General features: G+C 50.9%; 2 protein-coding genes across 6 annotated transcripts in view; one reads left to right on the top strand and one right to left on the bottom strand.

The window, feature by feature from the left end:
- The window catches only part of LOC142890147 (poly [ADP-ribose] polymerase tankyrase-2-like), a 22277-nt gene extending 9674 nt beyond the window's left edge, over positions 1-12603 (top strand). For 2 of the 5 annotated variants that reach the window (XM_076028978.1, XM_076028974.1), the window contains 25 exons: positions 233-269; positions 1600-1675; positions 3631-3725; positions 3837-3903; positions 4013-4199; positions 4581-4702; positions 4837-4928; positions 5093-5171; positions 5365-5536; positions 5740-5822; positions 6216-6361; positions 6510-6675; positions 7108-7327; positions 7566-7675; positions 8082-8270; positions 8367-8447; positions 8628-8823; positions 8920-8999; positions 9185-9305; positions 9390-9487; positions 9671-9745; positions 9839-9944; positions 10121-10307; positions 10492-10648; positions 11036-12603. In XM_076028978.1, the coding sequence (XP_075885093.1) occupies positions 233-269; positions 1600-1675; positions 3631-3725; positions 3837-3903; positions 4013-4199; positions 4581-4702; positions 4837-4928; positions 5093-5171; positions 5365-5536; positions 5740-5822; positions 6216-6361; positions 6510-6675; positions 7108-7327; positions 7566-7675; positions 8082-8270; positions 8367-8447; positions 8628-8823; positions 8920-8999; positions 9185-9305; positions 9390-9487; positions 9671-9745; positions 9839-9944; positions 10121-10307; positions 10492-10648; positions 11036-11122 (3029 nt within the window). In that variant the 3' untranslated portion in view covers positions 11123-12603. The remainder of the gene's footprint in view (positions 1-232; positions 270-1599; positions 1676-3630; positions 3726-3836; positions 3904-4012; positions 4200-4580; positions 4703-4836; positions 4929-5092; positions 5172-5364; positions 5537-5739; positions 5823-6215; positions 6362-6509; positions 6676-7107; positions 7328-7565; positions 7676-8081; positions 8271-8366; positions 8448-8627; positions 8824-8919; positions 9000-9184; positions 9306-9389; positions 9488-9670; positions 9746-9838; positions 9945-10120; positions 10308-10491; positions 10649-11035) is intronic. The other 3 variants (XM_076028977.1, XM_076028975.1, XM_076028976.1) reach the window with 3 other exon arrangements.
- LOC142890150 (putative cytochrome P450 120) overlaps positions 1-12661 on the bottom strand; it is a 100342-nt gene that overhangs the window by 60591 nt on the left and 27090 nt on the right. The gene's annotated exons all lie outside the window — the stretch shown is intronic.

The following is a 12661-nucleotide window of genomic DNA, read 5'->3' as shown; positions in this document are numbered from 1 at the left end:
ACGGACGGGTAGAGCTTCCTGCTGCCGCCCTCCCCCGCCCCCTCCTCCACCCATCCTCCACCCCCCCACCCCTCCCCACAACCTGAAAACAATGAACACGTTGTGGTCGCTGCCATCATCGCATCGCCACGGCGACCGGAGCCAGCGGGGTGAGGCGGGGTGTGTGTGTGCATTGAGTGCGTGCGTGTGTGTGTACCGCGGTTTGACTCCATGCTCTTGTGTCGTCATTCAGGTGAATACAAGAAGGATGAGCTGCTGGAGGCGGCGAGGTGAGTACCGCTCTTTGTTTTGCTCCCCCATCCCCTCCTCCTTCCTCCCGAACAAACACACACACACACACACACAAACGTGCATGTTCACACCCTCTTCCTCCTCCTACCTTGTTTTCCCTCCTCCCATCTCGCCGCTTCCTGTTTCCTCTCCGTCCTTTTGTCCTCTCATCACTTCTGCTTCCTGTTTCACATCCACACTTTGCTCCTCCTTCTCCTCCTCCTCTTCCTCCTCCTCTCCTCTTCCTCCTCCTCCTTTCATCTCTTGTTTCCTTCTCTGGACTTTCTTTTTGTCTCCTTTTCTTCTGTTCCGTTGTTTCATTTCCTCTCTTCTTCTTCTTCTACTGCTGATTTGCTTGAATTACATCATTTGCTGCTATTTTACCATGCTGCACCCCCCACTCCCAACCACCCCCCGCCCCCACCTCCATCGCCACCACCTTGCGGTGCGTCATGCTGTTTATTATTTGTTCCCTTTCCCTTCATCTCACACACACACACTGCCCACATGCTCTGCCTACAACCACAACATCCCTCCAAAACACACACACACGTGTCCCTGGTCTACATGTACTGAGCTCTAACGAGCCAGTCTGGGGTTGTGTGTGTGTGTGTGTGTGCTTGCGTGCGTGCGTGCGTGCTTGCGTGCATGTGTGTCCTCATGTCTTGCGTGTGGTTTAGTGTAGCTTTCATCTGGGATTGTGTGGTGTGTGGGTGGTGGAGGGCTCAGAGCCTCGGCAGCCTTCACGTGCTCCCATTCTCTCTCTGACGCACACACACACACACAGAGGGAAGCAGCTGGCCCAGCGTAGCCGTGCTCCCAGTGTGTTATGGGGGTCAGTGGTCTGCTGAAGGGGGAGCCAGGCAGCTGAGTCACTCACTGTGTCGCCACCTCAGTCTTGTTTGAGAATCATTTGGAAAAAAAAAAAATCTCTTTCATGAATTTATAAATTTGCGCGTTTAGCTTTTAGCGCGTGAAGGCTAATGTGGCTACGAGCCTGAACGTCACCGTCTCTGTTGGAACTGTATGCCTGGTGTTTTTTTTGTTTGTTTGTTTGTTTTTCCAAATACGAACAAGAAAAAATGTCGACTAGATGTTAACAGAGCACAGCATAGATTGCATAGCGTAGCATAGCATAGCATGAAGATCCACAACCTTCCATTTTCCCCAGCGAGCACTTTTTCCCAGAGTGCGTAGCTCCCTCCATTATTCTTCAGCTTAATAAAAGCCAGTCAGGCAGACGTGAGTTCATTTATCAGACAAGCGGAAACACAGACACACGCACACGCTCTTCCTCGTCTCTCAACTCTTCCTCTTGTTGGTCCGCAGGAGCGGGAACGAGGAGAAGCTGATGGCGCTGCTCACGCCGCTCAACGTCAACTGCCACGCCAGCGACGGCCGCAAGGTGAGGTTGGCCAGCGGCAGTGCACGTTTAACCTTTTGTCCACCAGGGGGCAGCGGTGAGACGCCAGCGTACCGTCTTGCCAAAAAGCAAACAACATACTGGGATTTGGTGGCGCTCGTGTGCAGCCATGGAATTATTATTATTATTATTATTATTATTATTATTATTATTATTATTATTATTATTAATTATTAACATTATAACAACTGGATAGTGGACTGGCAATACGGTGGCGTGCCGGTTTTTCCCAGTGGCCACTCCAGGTACTGCAGCAAAAAAAAATCAGATGGGGCCAAAAAGCATTTTCACCATAGAAGCTTGTCGCTCTTAATGTGCGACTTTAGGTACTCTGTGTGTGTGTGTGTGTGTGTGTGTGTGTGTGTGTGTGTGTGTGTGTGTGTGTGTGTGTGGTGTGTGGTGTGTGGTGTGTGTGTGTGTGTGTGTCCTCAGCAGATTGAGGGCCTATCAGAGCAGCAGGATATTATTAGCACAGCTGAGTAGAGACAATCATCAAGCTGCCTCTGCTGAAATATATACAGTTTTCTCTTGCTCCTCTCTCTCTCTCCCTCTGTCTCTCTCTCTCTCTCTCTCTCTCTCTCTCTTCCCACACATACACACACAATGGAAAACACTCTTGTTGGCCTCACAGCTGCTCAGTCCATCAGTGAGTTCAGTTGTATTTCAGAGTAAACATTTTTTTTTGCGGGGGGTGGGGGATAGGGCTTTGGAGGGGGTGGTGTGTGTGTGTGTGTGTGTGTGTGTGTGTGTGTGTGTGTGTGTGTGTGTGTGTGTGTGTGTGGCTGCCAGAGGAGAGTCATCGCACCCACTAGTGTCCCAGCTGGCACCGACTTCAAAGACAAACTGCCGGGTGAAGACAGAGAGAGAGAGAGAAAATACTTGTCTAAATGTTGATTATGGGATGTCCCTGTTGTCGGCGACTTTGCTGTTGCTATTGCTGCTGCTGTTGCTGCCGCTGCTTTGCGTGACTCCTCTCGGCTGCGGCGTCCAGGCTCCATGAAAATGTCGAGACGTTTGGCTTGAAGAGGAGTGGAATGTAGACATGAGCAGGGAGTTGTGTGCGTGTCTACATACATATACATATGTGTGTACACACACTCAAACACATACTGTATACTTTAATATGTATATGTGTGTGTATCGCTCGAGTTTCTCGAGATCTAGTGTGTGTGTGTGTGTGTGTGTGTGTGTGTGTGTGTGTGTGTGTGTGTGTGTGTGTGTGTGGGAGAGGGGGAGGGAACGTGGTGGCTTGGCCGTCACTCCTCGTCGCCATGACAACAGCTGACAGCCGGCAGTCACTGTCGCCATGGTGACACGGTGCACCGTGATGCTTATTTTTTCCCAGAAGGTTTTTTTCTATCAATTTCTTTTTTGGTGTATTATAAAAAAAATGTATTTTATTCTTTATCTTCCATTTCCTGGTTGCTGGTATTTTAGGCGCGTCAATCAGAGCAGGACGTTCATTGGAGGACATTGTTATTATGACCTAATTGGATTATTTTTGTTATTTTATTTTTAAATGCATGATGAGCTCGTGGAAAAAGGTCACTGTTGAAATTTAAATCAGAAGGCTGCAAATAAAAAACAGCCATGTGACTTTTATTTACTTTTCATTTATTTTGATGAGTTATTTTATTTTGAAATTGGATTTTGCATATGTGAAATATGAAGTTATTCATTGGATAGTATTATTCTTTGCTTGTTCCATATTAAGGATGAAGCAAAACTTGTTTAGGGTCCATGTGAAAAGGTTCACTCTTCTATCTGGAGGAGGATTTTATCAATAAATATCAACGTTGACCTGCGACGTTGTCCAGGTTTTACAGTTTGGCCCAGCTGAGTGTTTGAGTGTTGACAGAGAGAGACAGAGAGAGTGAGGCAAAACAGCCAATGGTTGACCTCGCTGGCTGTGCTAAGCTCCTCCCCCTTGCCCGCAGTCCACGCCGCTCCACCTGGCCGCAGGATACAACCGGGTGAGGATCGTCCAGCTGCTGCTGCAGCACGGCGCCGACGTCCACGCCAAGGACAAAGGGTCAGCGCACACAAAACACTTTCATCGTGACGAGTCGCAGTCTTTGTTGTTTCCCCTCTCCAATGCTCTTTTTTTCACACACCTGTTCAATCTCTGTGCGCTGCCCTCTAGTGGCCTGGTGCCTCTGCACAACGCCTGCTCCTACGGACACTACGAGGTGACCGAGCTGCTCCTGAAGGTACGCACGCTAACGTGCATGCATGAATCAATTAATTAATTCATTCATTCATTCATTTTATTTTTTTTTTAAATTGACTTTCAACCTGCCCGTGTCGTCTGCGCTGCAGCACGGGGCGTGCGTCAACGCCATGGACCTGTGGCAGTTCACGGCGCTGCACGAGGCGGCGTCCAAGAACCGGGTGGAGGTGTGCTCGCTGCTGCTGGGCCACGGCGCCGACCCCGCCCTCCTCAACTGCCACAGCAAGAGCTCGGTGGACATGGCGCCCACGCCGGAGCTCAAGGAGCGGCTGACCTGTGAGCGCTCCGACTTCCATCGACTGTGTTTGACGTGCGCCGCTGCACAGATTGGAAACCTGCTGATGTGCCTGCCGGCTGCTGCGTCTCTGTGATGTTTGCGAGTCGACGGCGCTGAGCTTGTTGCTACGCCTTGCGCGACGGTTCCCCAGTTGTTGTTGTTTTTTTTTTTCTCCTGGAAATTAAATCCGAGTGAAAAACAAGCGGCTAAAAATGTAGCAACGAAAAATAGAAACTAAACAATAAGTGAATTAAACCAGAGTTTAGATGGAGACGTTGCAGAGTCCATCCACTTAAACCATCAGCAGGTTCAGATGCTCACACGCTGTGTGTGTGCGTGTGTGTGTGCGTGTGTGCGTGTGTGTGCGTGTGTGTGTGCAGACGAGTTCAAAGGTCACTCGCTGCTGCAGGCGGCTCGGGAAGCCGACGTGGCCAAAGCCAAGAAGAGCCTGGCGCTGGAGATCATCAACTTCAAACACCCGCACACACACGAGACGGCGCTGGTAAGCACAACACACAGACTTACACACACACACACACACACACACATGATACATGTGCACACGTCTACCAAGGATTGCATTGGTCTGCACGGATGCTAAGCTAACGTGTGTCTGTGTGTGTGTGTATGTGTCAGCACTGCGCGGTGGCGTCTCCGCACCCGAAGAGGAAGCAGGTGACGGAGCTGCTGCTGAGGAAAGGAGCCAACGTCAACGAGAAGAACAAAGAGTGAGTCGTCGTTGTCGTCGTCGTCGTTGTTGACACGCTGCACCTTTGGCAAAACAAAACATTGTGCATTTATCAGGCAAGTGTGTGTTTTTGTGATGAGACGATAAACCGGGATCTGTTCCTCCTCCTCCTTCTCCTCCTTTTCTTTCCCTCACCTCCTCCAGCTTCATGACTCCTCTTCACGTGGCGGCTGAGCGCGCTCACAACGACATGGTGGAGGTCCTGCAGAAACACGGCGCCAAGGTGCGTCTTCGTCTTCGTCTTCATCTTCATCACCGCTGTCACTCGAAACCTGCTGACAACCTTCTCTCTTTCTCTCTCTCTCTCTCTCTCTCTCCCCCTCTGTCTCTCCCTCTCTCTCTCGCTCTCTCTCTCTCTCTCTCTCTCTCTCTCTCTCTCTCTCTGCCTCTCTCCCTCTGTCTCTCTCTCTCTGCAGGTGAACGCCCTGGACACTCTGGGTCAGACGGCCCTCCACCGGGCAGCTCTGGCCGGCCACCTGCTCACCTGCAGGCTGCTGCTGGGCGGCGGCGCCGACGCCTCGCTGGTGTCGCTGCAGGGCTTCACCGCCGCCCAGGTGGGCAACGAGGCCGTGCAGCAGATCCTCCAAGGTACGGTGTGTGTGTGTGTGTGTGTGTGTGTGTGTGTGTGTGTGTGTGTGTGTGTGTGAGACATGGTGGCACTGGAGCTCATGTTTGGGGCAAAAGTGAAAAGTGAAGAGAGTCCATCTCCTCCTCCTCCTCCCCCCCCGCCCCCCCTCCGTGGAGGTCACCTGATTAATCATCATCTTCTTCTTGTTCTTCTGCCATCAAAGCAGAGAATGTTCCGGTGAGGAACTCTGATGTGGACTACCGGCTGCTGGAAGCTGCCAAAGCCGGAGACCTGGACACCGTCAAGGTAGTTTGACCTCAGTTCTTTCTTTCCTTCTCTTTTTTCTTTCTTTCTTAAATGAAGTGAGATTCCTGGAATTTGTGGTAAAATAAATAAATAAAAAATAGTCACTTCCTGTTTGACTCTCTTGACGAACAGGACTCGGACTTCTGACACAATGTTTCACATTAACAGGCCCTTTGACCCCCCCTCCCCCCTCTCCGGCCATTGTTTTTGTTTTCAAAAGATTGAAACAAGACAAGATAATAAATTCAATCGAAAGTCAAAAACTATGTTGCTTTTGAAAGTTTCTTTCCAGCTTTCAGGACAGATTTGAAAGCCTGTTTTTTTGTTTGTTTTTTAATTTCCCGGGAATAATGGCGGCGTCCTGCCTCTCCCTCCTTGTCTCCGTGCGTCCAGTCGCTGTGCACGGCCCAGAACGTCAACTGCCGCGACCTGGAGGGACGTCACTCCACGCCGCTGCACTTCGCCGCCGGCTACAACCGGGTGGCGGTGGTGGAGTTCCTGCTGCACCACGGAGCCGACGTGCACGCCAAGGACAAAGGGTGAGGAGGAGGGGTGAGGAGGAGGAGGAGGGGGACGGAGGAGGAGGGAGGGGGGAAGAGGAGCAGAAGGAGGAGGAGCAGAAGGAGGAGGAATAGGTAGGGTTGTCCAGCGACGGCTCTCCCAGTAACGTCTCCCCCCCCCCCCCAGCGGCCTGGTCCCGCTGCACAATGCCTGCTCCTACGGCCACTACGAGGTGGCCGAGCTGCTGGTGCGACACGGCGCCTCCGTCAACGTGGCCGACCTGTGGAAGTTCACGCCGCTGCACGAGGCCGCCGCCAAGGGCAAGTACGAGATCTGCAAGCTGCTGCTCAAGGTCAGTGCACCCCCTATTCCATGGCGCTTAATTAATGATATTAATAGTCAGTAAGTCATAAAATAGCTGCATTTCATCCATTTTGTTGAAACTATGCTTTTCTACATTTTCAATTGACATTAAATCACGTGTTTTCTACACATCCCATGATATATTTTTTCCTCCTACGAGGTGGCTCACCAAAACAACCCGTTGTGGCCCCACCAGTCAAAAAGTTTATCGCTGGATTAGACAGTCTCTTGAACGCTGCTTGCAGCTTTATTTAATTTTTTTTATGTTCCTGAAGTTACAACTAACGCCTCATCTTTGCTGCAAATAGCAAACAAAATGCCGTAACGCAATTTAAATTGCAGGTTTTTTTTTGCAGAATCATCAGGGTCCATCCAATAAATAGTAATTTGACTGACTCTAACTCCGCCCCCACCCTCCCAGCACGGCGCCGACCCCACCAAGAAGAACCGGGATGGCAACACGCCCCTGGACCTGGTGAAGGACGGCGACACGGACATCCAGGACCTGCTGCGCGGCGACGCCGCTCTACTGGACGCCGCCAAGAAGGGCTGCCTGGCGCGGGTGCAGAAGCTGTGCAGCCCCGACAACATCAACTGCCGCGACACGCAGGGACGCAACTCCACCCCGCTGCACCTGGCCGGTGAGTTGCAGAGCAGCAGCAGCAGAGCAGCAGCAGCAGCAGCTGTTTCCAGGCTTCCAGAATCTGCACAATGCAAACTTTCAGCAAACTGGTTGAATGTGATCAAGTTGCAGCTTCTGCTGCTGACAACCTGATGATGATGTTGTTTTGTTCCTCCTCCTCATCCTCCTTCTCCCCCCTCACCTCCTCATCCTCCTTCTCCCTCTTCCTCCACCTGCACCTCCACCTCCTCCTCCAGCCGGCTACAACAACCTGGAGGTGGCTGAGTATCTCTTGGAACACGGAGCCGACGTCAACGCTCAGGACAAAGGAGGCTTAATACCGCTACACAATGCTGCTTCATACGGGGTAACACACACACACACACACACACACACACACACACACACACACACACAGCCTTTGATCTCACTTGTAAGTTTCCTACATGATATTTGCTTCTTTGGCTTCAAGAAACTTTTTCTTTTTTTTGCCCCCCACTTTTTAAAAAAATTCCCTGGTTTTTATTTTTCTTCTTGAGGAATCTGTGGTGCTGCAGCAGCAGCAGCAGCAGCAGCAGCATGTTTCCATCGCGACAGCTGTTCTGTCACCCCAAAGACCTGTAGAACACAGGTTTTCATGAATATTGAATGAGTCGAGTGTTTTCGGAGACACACACACACACACACACACACACACACACACACGTAAACAGTCATGTCTCCCCTGCTGCTCTGAAACAAGCTCCACTCTCCCCCCGCCCCCCACCCACCAGCACGTGGACATCGCCGCCCTGCTGATCAAGTACAACACGTGCGTCAACGCCACCGACAAGTGGGCCTTCACACCGCTGCACGAGGCGGCCCAGAAGGGTCGGACCCAGCTGTGCGCCCTGCTGCTCGCCCACGGCGCCGACCCCACCATGAAGAACCAGGAGGGCCAGACGCCGCTGGACCTGGCCACGGTACTGTCCCCGGCAGGGGGTTCGAACAAACACGCCAACAACAAAAAAAAACAAAGAAAAACGTTAATGATGAGTCGCTGCCTTCTGTCGTCGCAGGCTGATGACATCAGAGCTCTGCTGATCGACGCCATGCCGCCCGACGCCCTGCCCAGCTGCCTCAAACCTCAGGCCACCGTGGTGAGCTTCCCTCAGCCCCCCAGTGGCTGGTTGCAGTATTGCTAAAGCAGAAAATTCTGTTATATGATATTATATTATGTTATGTTACATGGTTTGATATTATATTAACATTATTGAAAAAAATATTTTCATAGCTAACAAAATCCTCTCGGCTAACTGACTTTCTTCTCCGTGCGTCAGGTGAGCGCCGGTGTGGTGAGCGGGGGCGCAGCAGGGGGCGTGGTCATCTCGCCCTCGCCGTCGCCCTCCTGCCTGTCAGCGGCCAGCAGCATCGACAACCTGACCACGCCTCTCGCCGACATCACGGCGGGCGGAGGAGCGGCGGGCGCGGCCGACGGCGCCTCGTGCTCGGACCGGAAGGAAGGGGAAGGTGGATGTGTGTATCGGTTGGGCTGGGGTGGTGGGTGATGGGCGTGGCCAAGTGTGAAAGGGGAGGGGCTCTGCTCACTGTCCGCCTGTGTCTCCTCGCTAGCTCTGCTGGACATGACCATCAACCAGTTCCTGAAGAGCGTCGGGCTGGAGCACCTGAGGGAGATCTTCCACAGAGAGCAGGTGTGTTGGTCTGTCAGTGAGGTGGCAGTTTGAGTGAAAAAAACAAAAAAAATGATTGTGATATTAATCAATGAAGAGTGATTTTTGAAAATGATTTCATTTAGGCGAGAAAGGTGTTAGATTTTGAATATTGGCTGACTACTGGCTCTCTCCTGGTTGTTGTTGTTGTTGCTGTTGCCGGGCAGATTTCGCTGGACGTGCTGGCCGACATGGGCCACGAGGAGCTGAAGGAGATCGGCATCAACGCCTACGGCCACCGGCACAAACTCGTCAAGGGCATCGAGAGGCTGCTGGGAGGCCAGCAAGGTGGCTGTTGGACACACACACACACACACACACACACACACACACACATGGGGGGACGTTGTGCTGACTTGTGCCTGTGGACAGGTGGGAACCCGTACCTGACGTTCCACTGCTCCAGTCAGGGCACTGTACTGATCGACCTGGCGCCCGACGACAAGGAGTTCCAGTCGGTGGAGGAGGAGGTACACACACACACACACACACACACACACACACACACACACACACACACACACACAACCTAATGCTGCTGCTGATTGGCTGACCTTTAGTCTGCTATACTCTAGTTATTAATACACAAATGATGACCTTTCGGCATACGTGTGTGTGTGTGTGTGTGTGAACCTCTCTTTCTCCCCACGCAGCTGCAGAGCACCATCAGGGAGCACCGCGACGGAGGCAACGCAGGCGGAGTCTTCAGCCGCTACAACATCATCAAGGTGCCTCTCGTGCACGTGCACGCACATACACACACACACACACACACACACTCGAGCACACACACTGTGACTGTTGCTGCTGCTGCGCTGTAGATCCAGAAGGTGGTGAACAAGAAGCTGCGGGAGCGCTACGCCCACCGGCAGAAGGAGATCGCCGACGAGAATCACAACCATCACAACGAGCGCATGCTCTTCCACGGTGAGTCGCCTGGCCACGCCCCCCCGGGCATGCCTACTGGCCACGCCCCTAAAACGCTGCTGTCTGTTTGCTGCCTGAGATTTTGTGTCTAATTTTTCCCTCCTTCCCTTCCTCTCCTCTCTTTCTCCCCTCCTCCTTTGCTTCATTCTCCCGCCTTCCTCCTCCCTCCCCGCCAGGCTCCCCCTTCATCAACGCCATCATCCACAAGGGCTTTGACGAGCGCCACGCCTACATCGGCGGCATGTTTGGCGCCGGCATCTACTTTGCCGAGAACTCATCCAAGAGCAACCAGTACGTGTACGGCATTGGCGGCGGCACCGGATGCCCCGCCCACAAAGACCGCTCCTGCTACGTGTGCCACAGGTGACCACGCCCTCTTACGCTGCAACGTTACCTTGAGTTTAGTTTGGCTGATTTGGTTTATCTTGAACAACATTGAACACATACACACATGTACAATCTCATAAACCTGTGTGTGTGTGTGTGTGTGTGTGTGTGTGTGTGTGTGTGTGTGTGTGTGTGTGTGTGTGTGTGTGTGTGTTTCCAGGCAGATGCTGTTCTGCAGGGTGACGCTGGGAAAGTCCTTCCTCCAGTTCAGCGCCATGAAGATGGCCCACGCCCCGCCGGGTCACCACTCTGTGATTGGACGGCCCAGCGTCAATGGGTTGGCGTACGCCGAGTACGTCATCTACAGGGGCGAGCAGGTAAAGAGAGAGAGACACACACACACACACACACACACACACACACACACACACACACACACACACAAAAGGCGGTGTCAGAGGTCGGAGCCAACACACCCATGCTGAGGTTGCAGCAGTCAGTGAGTGTGAGTGGTGTTGGTGGCCCTTTGTGACAACACTCAGGGCTTTTCCCAGAACTGTAATATTTTTACTAGCTCACTAAGATGTAAACTAAAAAACGCACACACACACACACACACACACACACACACACACACACACACAAGCGTTTGGTTATTGGTAGAAAACGAGGCCAGTGAGGATTTGGTATTTTTCTGCGCGTTTTCCCCTGCCGGCTGACCTGAGGTGACCTCTGGCTGCTGCTCTGCTGCTGTGTGTCTGCAGGCGTACCCAGAATACTTGATCACCTACCAGATTGTCAAGCCAGAGAGCGCCGCCACGCCCGCCGCCGCCTCGGAGCAGAAGTCCTAAACGACAACGACAACAACGACGACAAGAAGCAGAAAAAAAAACAGAGCCCGCCGGGCCGCCCTGTTGGCAGGATGGAGGAACTGCAGCCCTTCATGGCGTCACTTACACGCAACAGCGGCGGCTGGAGGCGGGATTCCAGAATGTTTTTAGAAGCCTTAAACTTCCCGTTTGTTCGTTGTTTCTCTTGTTTTGTTTTGTTTCCCCGCTCCAGGCTAAGGAGGTTGACCTAAAGGAACATTTCACACAAACACCTTGAAAAAAAATGACTGTTACATGTTTCAAATCTGTGATGTCATCAAGCATCACTTGTTTATTGAGATCTTTTCTTCTTTTTCTTTTTTTTAAGGTTTTACTAACAATTGTTGGCATTGTCTGCGATGTCGTACACGTGCACACTAACACACCCGGTCCATTGTGTTTTTATTGTGTTTACACTCGCTGCTCAGCCCCCTCTAGTGGCAGAACAGTGGAGCTGCAGTATTCAGTGGTAGAAATATATTTATAGCAGTTTTCTTTTTTTGTTTTCTTTTTCCTTTTTGACTATTTATTATTCCATCTTTCTTTTTCCTTCTTTCTTCATGCTGTTTACACACACAGATGAGACAAACGTGATGTAGATGAACTCCTCCCACCGCGTACTGTGGCCTCGGCCCGCTGTTTGAGTGCGTCTCATGTTTGATATCCTTTTCTGTTCTGACCAAGACTTGTGTTTTTGGGACCCAGCAACAGCAGCAGGACTTTGGGACTCCTTGGCAGGGTGTGAACCAACTGATGGAAAACAGCCTTAAAGGGGTTTTGCTTTGTTTTGTTGTAGTTTTCATGGAAACTCATGCTCGTGCTAAGTGGCAACTGTAAAGAACAGACAGAAAGCTCCGTCATAGGAAGTACAGGCATCGACTAAAAATGTTTTTGAAAAGAAAAACAACTAACAAGTTTAACATAATTATCACTGAAAGCCTTTTTGAAGAAGTGTTTTTTTTTTTTTCCTTGACTGAATGGTGATGACTTCACCTATAGAAAAAACACACACACACACACTGGTTAATCTGAAAATGTGCATATTTCAGACTGACTTTTTAATTTTTTTTTTTTAAATTAGTAATCTGGATCTGATCTTATCAAACACCACTGATTCGCGACTCCTCCCCTGATGACCTCATCAAGGTGCCCATAGACCTGAGCGGTGTGCTATCTGCGCAACCTACCATTCAGCCATTTACCAGCTCATTTGTAGGTGGTTTTCACTCCACATGTTTACTATTATTATTATTGTTGTTATTTTATTTTGCGAGTGAAAAGTAATTTCCTCCCATTAATTGTGATGAGTGCGTGCGTGAGTGTGTGCGTGGGTGTGAACCATGACTGATCTCTGGGCCGGTTGGCCCTCATGGTGTAAATAGTTGGATGGTTGTCAGTGATGTTGTACAGAGCTGCTTGTACAGAAGAAAACCCCTAATAAAAGATATTAAAGTGTCTTTTCATTCATGCAACTTGACCTTTTTTTTTTTTTTTACATTTTGTGTTCCCATTTTTATTTAA

Source organism: Nelusetta ayraudi, unplaced genomic scaffold (genome assembly GCF_046127955.1).
Source record: "Nelusetta ayraudi isolate G7.1 ecotype Tasmania unplaced genomic scaffold, CSIRO-AGI_Nayr_v1 ptg000026l, whole genome shotgun sequence".
Taxonomy (NCBI): Eukaryota; Metazoa; Chordata; class Actinopteri; order Tetraodontiformes; family Monacanthidae; genus Nelusetta; species Nelusetta ayraudi.
The sequence above is the reverse complement of the archived record's forward strand: the minus strand, read 5'-3'. Positions and strand labels throughout refer to the sequence as shown.